The sequence below is a fragment of the Myotis davidii genome, unplaced genomic scaffold, assembly GCF_000327345.1.
Source record: "Myotis davidii unplaced genomic scaffold, ASM32734v1 scaffold892, whole genome shotgun sequence".
In the NCBI taxonomy this organism is placed as follows: domain Eukaryota; kingdom Metazoa; phylum Chordata; class Mammalia; order Chiroptera; family Vespertilionidae; genus Myotis; species Myotis davidii.
The window spans coordinates 842,030-855,284 of NW_006284341.1; the positions used below are offsets into that span (position 1 = coordinate 842,030).

The window sequence follows — 13,255 nt, forward strand, 5'->3', positions numbered from 1 at the left end:
AGTTTAGGGGTGCGGGAAGAGACTGGACAAAAATCATACACCTATGGATAAGGACAGTAGGGGTGGTGGTAAGGGCATGGGGTGGGAACCGGGTGGAGGAGAGTTATGGGGTGAAGAAGGGGAACATCTGTAATAATCTGAACAATAAAGATTTCTTTAAAAAAAAATAGGATGAGCAAATCTGCCCAGGGATACCATTTAAGGGTTTCTACAAATGAAAGGATAATGCCCTCCACATGATTCTCTCTTTCCACTATTCTATACTACTTTTATGGCACACTGGTTGCATAAGCTATACTCTCAGTTGGAGATCTTAGTTGGAGACTTTATAGACACAGATTGAGTAACTTGTCTGGAACTGAAATTTGAACCTGAGCAATCTAGTTCCAGAGTCTGTCCCCTTAATTAAAATGTTATTTCCAGTGATGAAGACCATTGGAATTTATGTAGCACTTTTAAAAGGGTTTAATTTTGTTCCCATAACAGCCCATATTGAAGGGCTGAAAGGTCAATTCATAACATCATTTTACAAATGAAGCAATTATACCGGCATCAGAAACTATTTTTCTTTTTTAAAAAAATATATTTTATTGATTTTTTACAGAGAGGAAGGGAGAGAGATAGAGAGTTACAAACATCGATGAGAGAGAAACATTGATCAGCTGCCTCCTGCACACCTCCTACTAGGGATGTGCCTGCAACCAAGGTACATGCCCTTGACCGGAATTGAACCTGGGACCTTTCAATCCACAGGCCGACGCTCTATCCACTAAGCCAAACCAGTCAGGGCAGAAACTATTTTTCTTGATTACCGGCCACAGAATATTCTTGTACTCCTGGTCTGTAGGTCAGTTTCTTGAAGTGAGAATTTGAGCTTCAGGAGACTAAATTACTGCTGTCTCCTAGCCAAGAAATTCACTTTCCTCTGCAGCACAGAATGTACCAGAGGATATCCTGGGCACCAATGCCTGATTTATCTTTAAGACTTCAACATATTACAAGACATCATACCCTGAAACTACCACCTCCCACATTCCTCGGTATCACATCAGAGTTGATCCAATGTGTTCCTGTCTGTTCTATGCCTCTAACCAGTCTCCACCAGTCTAATTTTAGACATCAACTCTTTCTGGATCAAGGCCACAGTTGATTGTGTGTTCTGTACAGTAAGTGCCTGGAACAGTGAAAAAGTTCACAAATGCCACCACTGTTCAGGGACCACTGGATGGACATTAAAGGGACAGGTACAAAAGGCTAGGTGAACACTCTGGTTATATACTTTCTTCCTCTGATTTATCAATTGAAACAAAGGCCAATACTGATGAAATTAAATTACCAAAAATTTATTACAAAAATGTAGAAATGATCTAAGTGTTCAGAAAATAAATTATAGAAATGCATAGAAAAACACTTTAAACTTTTGTTGCAAAAGAATATTAAAAATGTAAATCAAAACCACAGTGAGATACTACTTCATATAGTTTAGGGTGGCTATTTTAAATAAGAAAAAAAGGAAATTAAGTGTTGGCAAGGATGTAGAGAAACTGAGGCCTCATACACTGCTGATGGGAATGTAAGATGCAGCCACTGTGGAAAACAGTTAAGCAGTTCCTCAAAATGTTACACATAGAGTTACCATATGACCCAGCAATGCTACTCCTAGGTATATACACAAGATAATTAAAAATATATATTCACACAAAAACACATACATGAAAGTTCATAGCAGCAGTACTCATTCATAGGGACAAAAAATGGGAACAACCCAAATGTCCATAAATTGATTCATGGATAAACAAAATGTGGAATAACCATACAATGGAATATTTTTCAGCTATGAGAAGAATGCAATACTAACATATGCTACAACATAGATGAACCTTAAAAACATTATGCTCAATAAAAGAGGCCATACAAAAGGATGGGTATTGCTTGATTCCATTCAGATGAAATGTCCAGAATGTCAAGAATAGGCAAATCCATAGACACAGAAAGCAGACAGGTGGGACAGCCAAGGGATGCAGGGAAGCAGGAATTGGAACTGACTGCTAATAGCCATAGGGCTTCTTTTTAGATTGATGGAAGGTCTATAATGAGACCATAGTGAAACTATGCACAACATGGTGAATCTACAAAAACCACTGAATTGCCAATTTTTATATGTGAATTATATCTCAATTAAAAGTCACACTACAGTACAGGCAACAGAATACATAATCATTCTATAGACAATGGATCAGAATATTAAATTAAAAAATAGATAATTTTTTAAGAACTCAAGATATTTTAAGGGAGGTACCTCAAGTCAATGGACAAATAATCAGGGGTGACATGACAGCTAACAATGTGGGGGGAGGGGATTAAGTAAGATACCTGGCTCAAATTTTACATAAAAATATGTTATAGAGCCCTAGCTGGTTTAACTCAGTGGATAGAGCATCGGCCTGGGGACTGAAGGGTCCCAGGTTCGATTCCAGTCAAGGACACATGCCCGGGTTGTGGGCTCAATCCCAGTAGGGGGCGTGCAGGAGGCAGCCAATCAATGATTTTCTCTCATCGCTGATGTTTCTCTCCCTTTCCCTCTCCCTTCCTCTAATCAATAAAGATATATTAAAAAATATGTTACAGACTGTGTAAAGATTCAACTTCAAAAAATAAAATGATAAAAGTTCTACCAGAAAAAAAAATAGTGCATGTGAGAAAATGGTCATTATATAGTAATTTAATAGAAAACATGTAACCAAATACTGTAGTGTCATCTTATTTGAAAAAAAAATACGTATTTCCAGATAATTAGTGATCCAGAGAGACATTTATAGCACAGTATTAACTTAAAAAGGCAAAAAACATATGTATTGTATGAACCCATTTTGTAAATTAAATAGAGAGAGAGAGAGAGAGAGAGAGAGAGAGAGAGAAGTCAAGACTATACACCAACAAACTAAGTGTCTTTCCCCTCTGAGTAGAGAGATTGTGGATGATTTTTATTCTCCTCTTTTTGCTTAATTTTAATTTTTTCAAACTTCTATAATTAACATGTATCAAGTGTGTAAAATGAAAATATGAAAGCTTCTTGAAAAATTGATTTATATATTTTATCTGCTCTCATTTGCATTATGAACCACACAGATACCTTAGGTAATGTTATATCAAGAGTTCCTAGCCCAATGACCACGTACTTCCCATTTCCAATATTACCTGGAAGATATTCATTAGAATCACAGCTGACAGCAGCATGGTGACCATTTTAAAATGTCCTGTCTTCATTTTTCTCTTCTAAATTAAAATGAAGAAATTCCAAATTAATAGACTTTAAAAAAATGAGACTTACCAAGGTAGAGCACTATCCACTATACACATTTTCATTTGGGTGGAAGTAGGTATCATGATGGTCAGGAAGTGATTACCAATAAATTCCAATGGCTGGAAGGGCCTGGATTTTGTCTGCTCGTCTAACACCCGCATTCTACAGATGAGGAAACAAAAACTCAGGGAACTTCAGCAATTTGCTCAAGATTAAATCTATCCATTTCCATTCTTCTCTAGATATGTGGTCTCTCCCACCATAGTCACTGGTGCTCATATTTTCTTGCTATCAATACATCTCTCTCCTCAGCATACTCAGGAAATTAACACCAACTAAAACAAAAACAAAAACGTTTCAAAATTGGTCTCCCAACTTCCAGTTTCTAAGAATTCTCCAGGAGTTAGAGACCATGCACATCATCCACTCTTCTATCCTCTTTGCAAGTCAAGTCACCCCCATTTGGGGATAATGGAGATGATGAAGCCAGTAGTGGTACAAAGCAAAAGGTTATCCAAGGGTACCTCCTTCTCCCCAATATTCACATTCAAGAGAAGCCCACAGATAAAGTGTCTTGCATAACTTTCTGAAGGCAGGAATGAGAATAGGAAGGAACTGGGTAGGCAGCAATTCTAATAAGATTATACAACTCTGCTGGCTGAATGCCCAATATTCATCACAGTGTTTACGAGACTAAAGGGGTAAGTAGGAGGGCAAGTGGCCCTAAGGGCTGAAGCTGTCCCAGAGTCAATAAATGACCCATTAAAGGTGGTCTACAGTTCCTGCCACATACTTATATTACACTTAACATTACAGAACTGAACTAAAGTCTCTATTTTATTGTACCCATCACCACATCCTGGCATCTGAATATGGGGATGAAGGCAGAGAAAAGAAGATAGTCTTCCCTTTGGCCCTAGGCCCCTGCCTTTATTTAGGAGCTATCTGTTTCACTAAAGATATTAAAATATAATATCAAACATGCCACTTTTGTGTTAAACTTCCCTTTCCAAAAAAGATTCGGTCTATAAGACTTGACAAATAACTGTCACAAAGCAGTATGTGCCAAGAAAGCTAGGAAACCAGGTTTTGTTTTAGTTTTAAATTCTTCACTGCTGTAGTCTGAGTGTAAATAAGTAAAAATGTTTACCTGGCTTTTCTGCTTGTGGAGATTTAAATGATGCTAGGTCTCAAACTGTTTCCCCACTCTCTGTTGTGAGCGTGTCTTCAGAATGGGAGGTTGTTGACAGTGAGAGCTGAGAAGGGAATGCTTTTCTTTTTATAAACACCCCCAGCAGTAGCTTGGCAGTGGCACATTACCCCATTTGTGTTCTGCTATTTATATCTGGCCCCCACACTATCCCTTGGAATCATTGCTGTTAACACATGAAATCTCTAAAAGGCTTGTAAAGCCACAGCAATTCCCTCTAACCACACAGTGTGTTCAGTTCTGAGCCCTTAGTGTTGGGCTTCTCAGAGAGTGATCACTTCCCATTCCTAACCCTTTGACCCTAAGATGTCAAACTAAAGCAAGACTTTACCCGAGCTAGATGGTTCACATAACTAAGGGGACTTGCTGTGTTAACTGCTGGCAATGACGATGGTTATCACCATTCATTCAACCAGCTTACTGCATTTCAGGTACTGTGCCAGATGCTGGGATACACAAGCAAGCAAAACAAAGTACTTAGAAGCATTCACAATCTAATAAAAGATATGAATATGTATACTTAATCAGAATACATGTTAAGAATCTTAAGTATAGACAAAGTGTAGTGACAGCACTAAGACGGGAAGGATTTGGCAACAATACCTGCAACTGTAACTCTCATCTGAGTGAAGTACATAGTGAATATATTGACAACATGCTGAAGAATACTCAGAGTTCACTGACTGGATAAAAAAAAATGTGAGTGTCCTAGGAAATTCATGCATATATACATCAAAATACATTAATCGAATGTATTAGATAGTAGCTCTATTCATAACAGCCCCAAACTGTAAGTCATCCAATCACCTATCAAAAGTAGAATGGATAAATTGTGGTATATTATACAATGGATTTTTTTTATAATATTAAAAGCAATAACCTCTAACGACACATAACAAATGTGGATAAATCTCACAAACAAAATTATGATTAAAAGACACACATGTGCATATACTACATGATTTAATTTACATGGAGTACAAAACCAGACAAACACATCTATGGCCTTAGATGTCAGAACAGTGGCTATTCTTAGTGGGAAGTAGTAACTGGAAGAGAACAGGCACAAGGAAGAACCTGGGATGCTACTTAGGTTCTGTTTTTGGTTCTGGATATTGATTACATCGATATTCAGTTTGTGAAAATTCACTAACCTATATACTTATGTGTATTTTTCTGTGTGTGTGTATACACATATATATTACTCAATGAAACATTTTAAATTATCATAAAGTGCATCCACTTTTATAAAAACCCATCTCATCTCTACTCTTCAGACTCTTCAAAACCTCTAACCTCTTCTCACCTCACTGGCTAAGCAATTTAAAAGATTAAATACACTAAATAAAATCCTAGAAGTATCATTTTTTAAAAATAGAGTTTAGTTAGAAGGAAAAAGAATGTATGCACAGGTTTTCAGGCCTATGCTCATGCTGACTTGCTTGTAAGTCCCAGGCATGTGGGCCTACAGGAAATGCAGTGGTGGGATTTCCCCATCTTCGGCCTTCTCAAATCTACTAGATTCATCTATCACCCAAAAGACTGAGTTCACCCGAAAGAACATAATAAACACTGTGTGAAGTCCAAAGCAAGTTTTGCCTTGTTTATTCCCAATATGTGTTTGTTCCATTCCTGTTTTCTTCCATTTTATAACTCCTGATATCATTCAGTCAACAAATATTTGAGTCCTTGCAATGTTCCCAGCACTGTTTTTCCCAGGTACTGGGGGTATAACAGTGGACAAAATAAACATCTTTCCCTTGTCAAATTCATATTCTCGTGGGAGGAGGCAGTCAAATAACAACTAAAATAAATAAGTAAATTACATAAGTATGTTAAAATATAGTAAGTACTCCTTTAAAAAAACAGTAGTACAAGGAAGATTAGGAGTGCATGGAGAGTTTGCAATTTAAATTGGATGGTTAGGGATAACTCACTGAAAAGGTTACATTTGAGCAAAGTCTTGAAAGAAATGGGGGAGATCAGCCATGAAGACTGTGGTGGAAGAGTGGTCAGGCCGAGGGAATTCAAGCAGGCCAATATGGATGGAACAAATAGGTAAGAGAAGAAAAGTAGGAGACATAGTCAGAGGGGTGTTGATAAGATGTCTGCAGGCCACTGGAAGAATGTTGGATTTTATTCTAAGAGAAAGGGAGCAAATTATAAGCTTCCAGTAGAGGAATGGCAGGATCTGACTTCTTTTTTAAGAGGATCATCCTGACTGTTATGCTGAGAATAATCTGTAGGGTAAAAGTAGGAAGACCAGTTTACAGGTTATTATAATAATGCTAGTAGAAATTGTGGTGGCTCAAACAATGGTAGCAGTAAAGGTGAGGAGGGTATATGTATGTGTGTGGTTGTCTTTGAGTTTGTTAAAAAATACTCCTTTTGAAGATTAAATTAACCATATTTTCAAATATGGTAAGGAAAAGTATTTGTGGGTTCTAAAAAGCTAATATATTTTCAAAAAGATGATAATTTATTAAAAAGTAAATGGAAATGATCAATAGTGATACCAATTTCTTACATAATAAAAATGTTTGGACTTAAATTCAGATTATAATTTTAAGATTGAAGCGTTAGGATGCACTGACAGAGTGGATGTGGGCTGCAAGAGAGAGAAAGGTAAAGAATAATTCCAAGATTTTTAGCTTGAATAACTAGAAGGATAAAGATGTCAATGACTAAACTAGGGAAGACTCTGTGTAACAGATGTCCTAGAAGTCAGGTGAAGAAAACATTTCCAAGAGAATGAAAAGATCAAAAGTGTCAAATGCTACTGCTAGGTCAAATAAGATCAGGACAGGGAAATGATAAGTGGATTTAACAATGTGGAAGATATTAACAGCCTTGATAAGAGCAATTTTAATGGAACAGTGGGAATGAAAGCCTGGTTGAAATGGCCTGAGAATGGAAAGAAAAGGAACTGGAGAAATACTGAACTCTTCCAAAAAGTGTTTCTGTAAAGGAGAGAAAAACAATGTGGCAGTAGCTTAATGGAAAGGTTAGAGGAAAAAATAAAGAAGAGGATACAAGAGAAAAAATTTTAAAGCTGGTAAATAATAGCATGTTTGAATAATGATTAGGTAGAGAGGATGAAATTGGTAATTTAGGAGAAGGAGGGGAGAATTGATAATATAGGAAAGAGAAGAGAGAAATACTGGATCAATGTCCTTGACTAGGCAAAAGGGTGTAGGACCTAGAATACAAGTAGATAAGATGGCCTTTGATCAGAATAAGAGGGAAGGCATAGTATATCGACTGATGTTGGAAAGTAGTGATTGTGATGGTGAGGATTCTTTTCTAATTGTATCAAATTTCTCAGAAAAAAATTCAGAATAGCCTGGCCAATGGTTGGTTGAGGTCACGGTTTGATTCCTGGTCAAGGCACATGCCTGGATTGTGGGCTCAGTCCGCAGTAGGGGGCATGCAGGAGGCAGCTGATTGATGATTCTCTCTCATCCTTGATGTTTCTATCTCTCTCTCCCTCTCCCTTCTTCTCTGAAATCAATAAAATATATTTTAAAAATTAATAACAAAAGATGATAGTTAAACTGGTAGAGATTTGATGATATTGGAGAAGAATCAAGTCTAGATTGATTCTGTTCTAGAATCATCATCTAGAAAAGTAGAAGAGTAAATGAAGTATGATTGCTGGACTACATTGAGGGCCTCCTTGAGTTCAAAATGAAGCCAATGTATTTTTCTCCAGCTACATTTAGTTCCATGAGTAAATGTGGCATAGGTAAAATTGAATTGAATCAACACTGTAGCTTTTCCAAGCAAGGGAAAGACTGATTTTTTAAAATATATTTTTACTGATTTCAGACAGGAAGGGAGAGGGAGAGATAGAAATATCAATGACGAGAGAGCCATTGATCAGCTGCCTCCTGCATGCCCCACACTGGGAATCGGCCCTCAACTGGGAATCAAACCATGATCTCCTGGTTCATAGGTGAAACGTTCAACCACTAAGCCATGCTGGTAGGGTTGGAAAAGACTGGTTTTAATGACTGGTGTGGGCAAAAGATTTGACTTGACATTTCACCAAGGAAAATGTATGAGTGACAAAGCAAGAAAAGATGTTCAACATCATTAGGCATCCGTAAATGTAAATTAAAACCATGATATACCCATTAAAATGGCTACAATTTAAAAGACTGACAACCTCAAATGCTGATGTGGATGTGAATAGAGCAACTGAAACTCTCACACATTGTTAATGGAAGTGCAAAATAGTACAGTTACTTTTGAAAACAATTTGACAATTTTTATTGAGTTAAACATATATTTACAATAAGACCTAGCAATCCTACTCCTATATATTTACCCAAGAGAAATTAAAGCATATGTTCACACAGACTTATACTCAAATGTTCATAACAGTTTGATTCATAATAATCAAAAGATAGAAATAACTCAAATTTCCATCAACTGGTCAATAGAAAAACAAATAGAATCCTACTTAGCAATAAAAAGAAACAAACTTCCTTTTTTAGATCCGAAGTTCTAAAACTGACTGTAGTGGTTATTGCATAATTCAATAAGTATGCTAAAAAACACTAACTCATACACTTTAAATGGGTAAATTTTATGGTATCTGAATTATATCTCAATAATCCCATGTTTAGAAAGGAATGAACTACTGATACATGCAACATCATGGATGAATCTCAAAAGCATTATGCTAAAAATTCAGTCACAACAGGTTATATACTGTATGATAATATTTAAATGATATTTTAGTGACAGAAAGCATATCAGTGATGGCCATGGCCTTGGGTTGAGGGAGGAGATTGACTACACAGAAAATGAAGGAACTTTTTGGAATGTGATGTAATACTTTATATCATAACTGTATGGTGGTTACATGATGTACGTTTGTCAAAAGTTACACTTAATTGTACACTTAAAATTGGTGGACTTAATTTATATAAATTATACCTAAAAACATCTGCTTTTTTAAAGTAATAAAAAACAACAACCTTGTCCACATACTCCTTGGAATGTCTTGGTGTACCCCCAGAGTTATTTATATCTCAATTTAAAGACCACCACTGTAAGCATCTGAAATGTTGCAATGGCCCATGGAAGAGGCTGAAAGAGACATGAAAGAGCCAAAGGAGCTTATAGTTGTGATAAGGTAATGCAAAGTACATATGTCATGTATCACAGAGACAGAGGTTAAAGTAAGACATGACAGCAGTGAATATAAATTACCATCATCCAAAGACCAAGCAGGGACCTGGCTGGTTTGGCTCGGTGGTTAGAGTGGTTAGAGTGTTGGCCCCCAGACATGCACCTCGGTTTCTGTGTGCAGGAGGCAACCAATCAATTCTCTCTCTCTCTCTCTCTCTCTCTCTCTCTCTGTGTCTCTCTCTCTCTCTCTCTCGCCCCTCCTCCTCCCTCCTTTCTCTGAAAATCAATGGAAAAAATATACTCAGGTAAGGATTAAAAAAATTAACCCTCTCTCCCTCCCTCATCCATTCTCTGAAAATCAATGGAAAAAATATCATCTGGTGAAGGTTAAAAAAAAGACCAAGCAGAATCAGACATTTCACTGAAGGCCAGTGGCCACTAGAGGTCAGCACCAGAACATGATACCTCTACAGATTGCTCTTTGGAAGGACAGAAGGGGGAAAAATGGAGAAAAGAATTATGCATTTAAATATTTACTTAGCCCTGGCCAGTGTGGCTCAGTTGGTTGAGCACCGGCACCAAAAGGTTGCCAGTTTGATTCCCAATCAGGGTGCAAGCCCAGGAATGGGTTCAAACAGGGAGGCAACAGATCGATGTTTCTCTCTCTGCCTCCCTTCCTCTCACTCTAAAATCAATAAAAACATTTTTTAATTACTTAAAGAAGGCTGTTTCAACTCATAAGTGACTAAATTTTAATTGGCAAGATTAATGTTTCTACCTTTAGTGCACATGAGGGTTTGTGAACTAAATTGATTTCCAATATAGAGAATTGCAGTTTCCTTTTAGGATGTGGTTCTTCATCTACATTGTGGTATTCTGCTATCGGGGAAAATTGTGGTCTGTTTTCTGCTAGCTCTAGCTGTTAGTCTGGTCTCCAGCAATTGTGACATTTAATTACTGGTTCAGTAATTTAGTGTTCCCTACAGATTTTGAATGCTCAATTGGTAAATTCCCCCACCACAGTCTCCTGGCATAGGGTATTCTAAAGGATAAGTTTTATGTCCCCCCCCCCCTTTAGTAGGTGGTCCTCCCACAAAACCTAGATGAGCTTCCTTGGCCTTGCTGAACATCTTATAGATTAACTGGTTTGTACTCCAGTTACCTTCATTAGGCCCAAAGCAAAACCTAAGAATTCTACCACAACAACCTTGATTTTCCAGAAAACTTTCTTGATTTTACAGAAAACTGGAGAGGGACCTAAGTCTATTCCCAGCTCATTCTGCTATTTTGCTATTTCCAACTTATTGCCTGGTAGGTCCTACATTAGACATGTTGCTTTTCTGAGAGACCTTGAATATGGCTCAAGGAGCGGCAAGAAAACAATTTCCACTGCTCAAGGATTTCCTGACATTTATTGGGTTGTTTCTAAACTGCTACATCAATTTTTTCCAGGGTTTCAGTCTATGGGAGCCAGGACACTGGAGTCTAATCTTTCCCCCTTCTCCTTTTCTTTCTGTTCTGGAATCAATTCTTCTACTCCCGGTTCTTGTTTGGGGTACTTCCTATATGTTATTTCCTTCTCCCCTATCCTATGGACCAACTTTCTCTGGCATAATCTAATTTTTCCTGCCCTTGGATTTACTCTTAAAGGCGATCAGCATAAAGACAGAACAGACTTTATAGCTGGGAATGAATAGCATATATATGAAGTATTTATACAGAATATTAGCCCTATAACATTCAATATATAATAAATGTAAGGTAATATATTATCATGCTTGTGAACATGTTTTTGTTGGTAGATTTTTAAAGTTCTAGGCTTTAATTCTCAACCTCTTTTTCTATTGCAGTGAAAGAGACAAATACATTCTTATCAAGGAAAACGGGTCTCTATGGCAATGATTTCAAGTGTAGATGTATATTTGTGGAGTGGGTTTATTAAAGTGTGGGAGGTATGGTATTTCAAAATATTCTCCTTTAGAAATTTCTCATATGTCACTCATGATATATGTTACCATACTGTCACATCTCCTAGCATCGGTAGTATGTCTTTCACACTATAGGCACCTCATAAATGTTTAGGAAAGAAGGAAAGAGAGGGGTGGAGAGAGGGAGGGAAGAAAGAAAGTCAGTAGCATTACTAGGCTTAAGATTTCCTGATAAACATTAGCAGGAACAGTATCAGCATGCTCAGGACCTAAGGGCAACAACTTGACTTTTTAAGATCTAATGTCCACTTCCTTGGGAAGAAGCTTTACTCATAGGGACTTTCCAGTGACAGATAAAGTGTCCTGTTTCAGGGCACTGGAAATTATAATTTGGGCCTCATTGACCACTTAGAGGAACTATTACTTAAAAGTATACTAGCATACCTCTAGGTCTTAGCAAAAACGTAACAAACAGACCCTGTTACAAACAGATACACTGAGTCACAAGCTCACATACAACACTATGTGCCAGACCATAGTATTCAATGCCAATGCTTTAATATTTGTACATTAGCTTTATTTTCATCACCATGGTGACAGGAGCACCTGTAAGTGGGAAGCACTAAGTTATCCAATAACTTTTTTCCTGTGTGCCGATGGAAGCTAAAGCCAAGTGAATTGCAACTGTTCTTAGGTAACCTGCTATTGTCTTATAAATCTGTTTTTGCAGCTCTAAATTTCACTCCAGAAAATTTTTTACTACATTGAAATCTGTAGTCAGCCTTTATGTTTGTTATTATTTAAATCAGATAACTTTTTTTTATATATATATTTTATTGATTTTTTACAGAGAGGAAGGGAGAGAGATAGAGAGTTAGAAACATCGATGAGAGAGAAACATCGATCAGCTACCTCCTGCACATCTCCTACTGGGGATGTGTCCGCAACCCAGGTACATGCCCTTGATCGGAATCGACCCCGGGACCCTTCAGTCCACAGGCCGACGCTCTATCCACTGAGCCAAACCGGTTTCGGCTAAATCAGATAACTTGATTGGTTCTCAAGAAATCTAAGCAAAGCATCAGAGTCCAGCCCACAAATATTCACCAGAGAAATAGAGTAACTGAGTCTACCGTGGAACAATTTTTTTAAAACTATTTAGAGAATCATTTTATTGAGCACCTAAAACGCTCTAGGCCAGTGATTTTCAATCTTTTTCATCTCAAGGCATTCATAAACTAAGTACTAAGAATCTGCAGCATACCAAAAATGTATTTTTTTGCTTATCTGACAAAAAAATAGGTATAATTTTTATCCATTCCCATCAGACAGCTATTGTTGTGTTGGCTGTTTTTTATTTGACCATCTGGGAAAAGAGGTCAGTGCCCCTGACTAAATAGTCAGGTATTGCATGTTTCAAAAGTGTTTGTGGCACACCATTTGAATATTGCTGTATGGTTTAAATCATTAAACCAAGTATGAATGACCCATGGAAAGTGTTGAAGATTTGGTTTCTCATACACTAGTCATTGATTTTGGATAATAAACCACCTCTGAAGAAAAGCATTCAGGGCATATTACATTCTATCCTTTCAGGAGACTTCCAAAACCTGCAAAGCAAGATTTTGGTTCAGTGGATTACAAATAGAATTTCTGACTGAGAATAATGTTGAA

General features: G+C 37.2%; 1 protein-coding gene across 7 annotated transcripts in view; it reads right to left on the minus strand.

Annotated features, from left to right (window-relative positions):
* ART3 (ADP-ribosyltransferase 3) overlaps positions 1-13,255 on the minus strand; it is a 59,130-nt gene that overhangs the window by 26,545 nt on the left and 19,330 nt on the right. For 4 of the 7 annotated variants that reach the window (XM_006754551.2, XM_006754549.2, XM_006754550.2 and 1 more), the window contains exons 1-2: positions 4,455-4,555; positions 3,199-3,276 (exon numbers count right to left, since the gene is read on the minus strand). In XM_006754551.2, the coding sequence (XP_006754614.1) occupies positions 3,199-3,267 (69 nt within the window). In that variant the 5' untranslated portion in view covers positions 3,268-3,276; positions 4,455-4,555. Of the gene's footprint in view, positions 1-3,198; positions 3,277-3,407; positions 3,797-3,828; positions 3,865-4,454; positions 4,556-13,255 lie in introns of those variants that run through there. The other 3 variants (XM_006754548.2, XM_006754547.2, XM_015570284.1) reach the window with 3 other exon arrangements.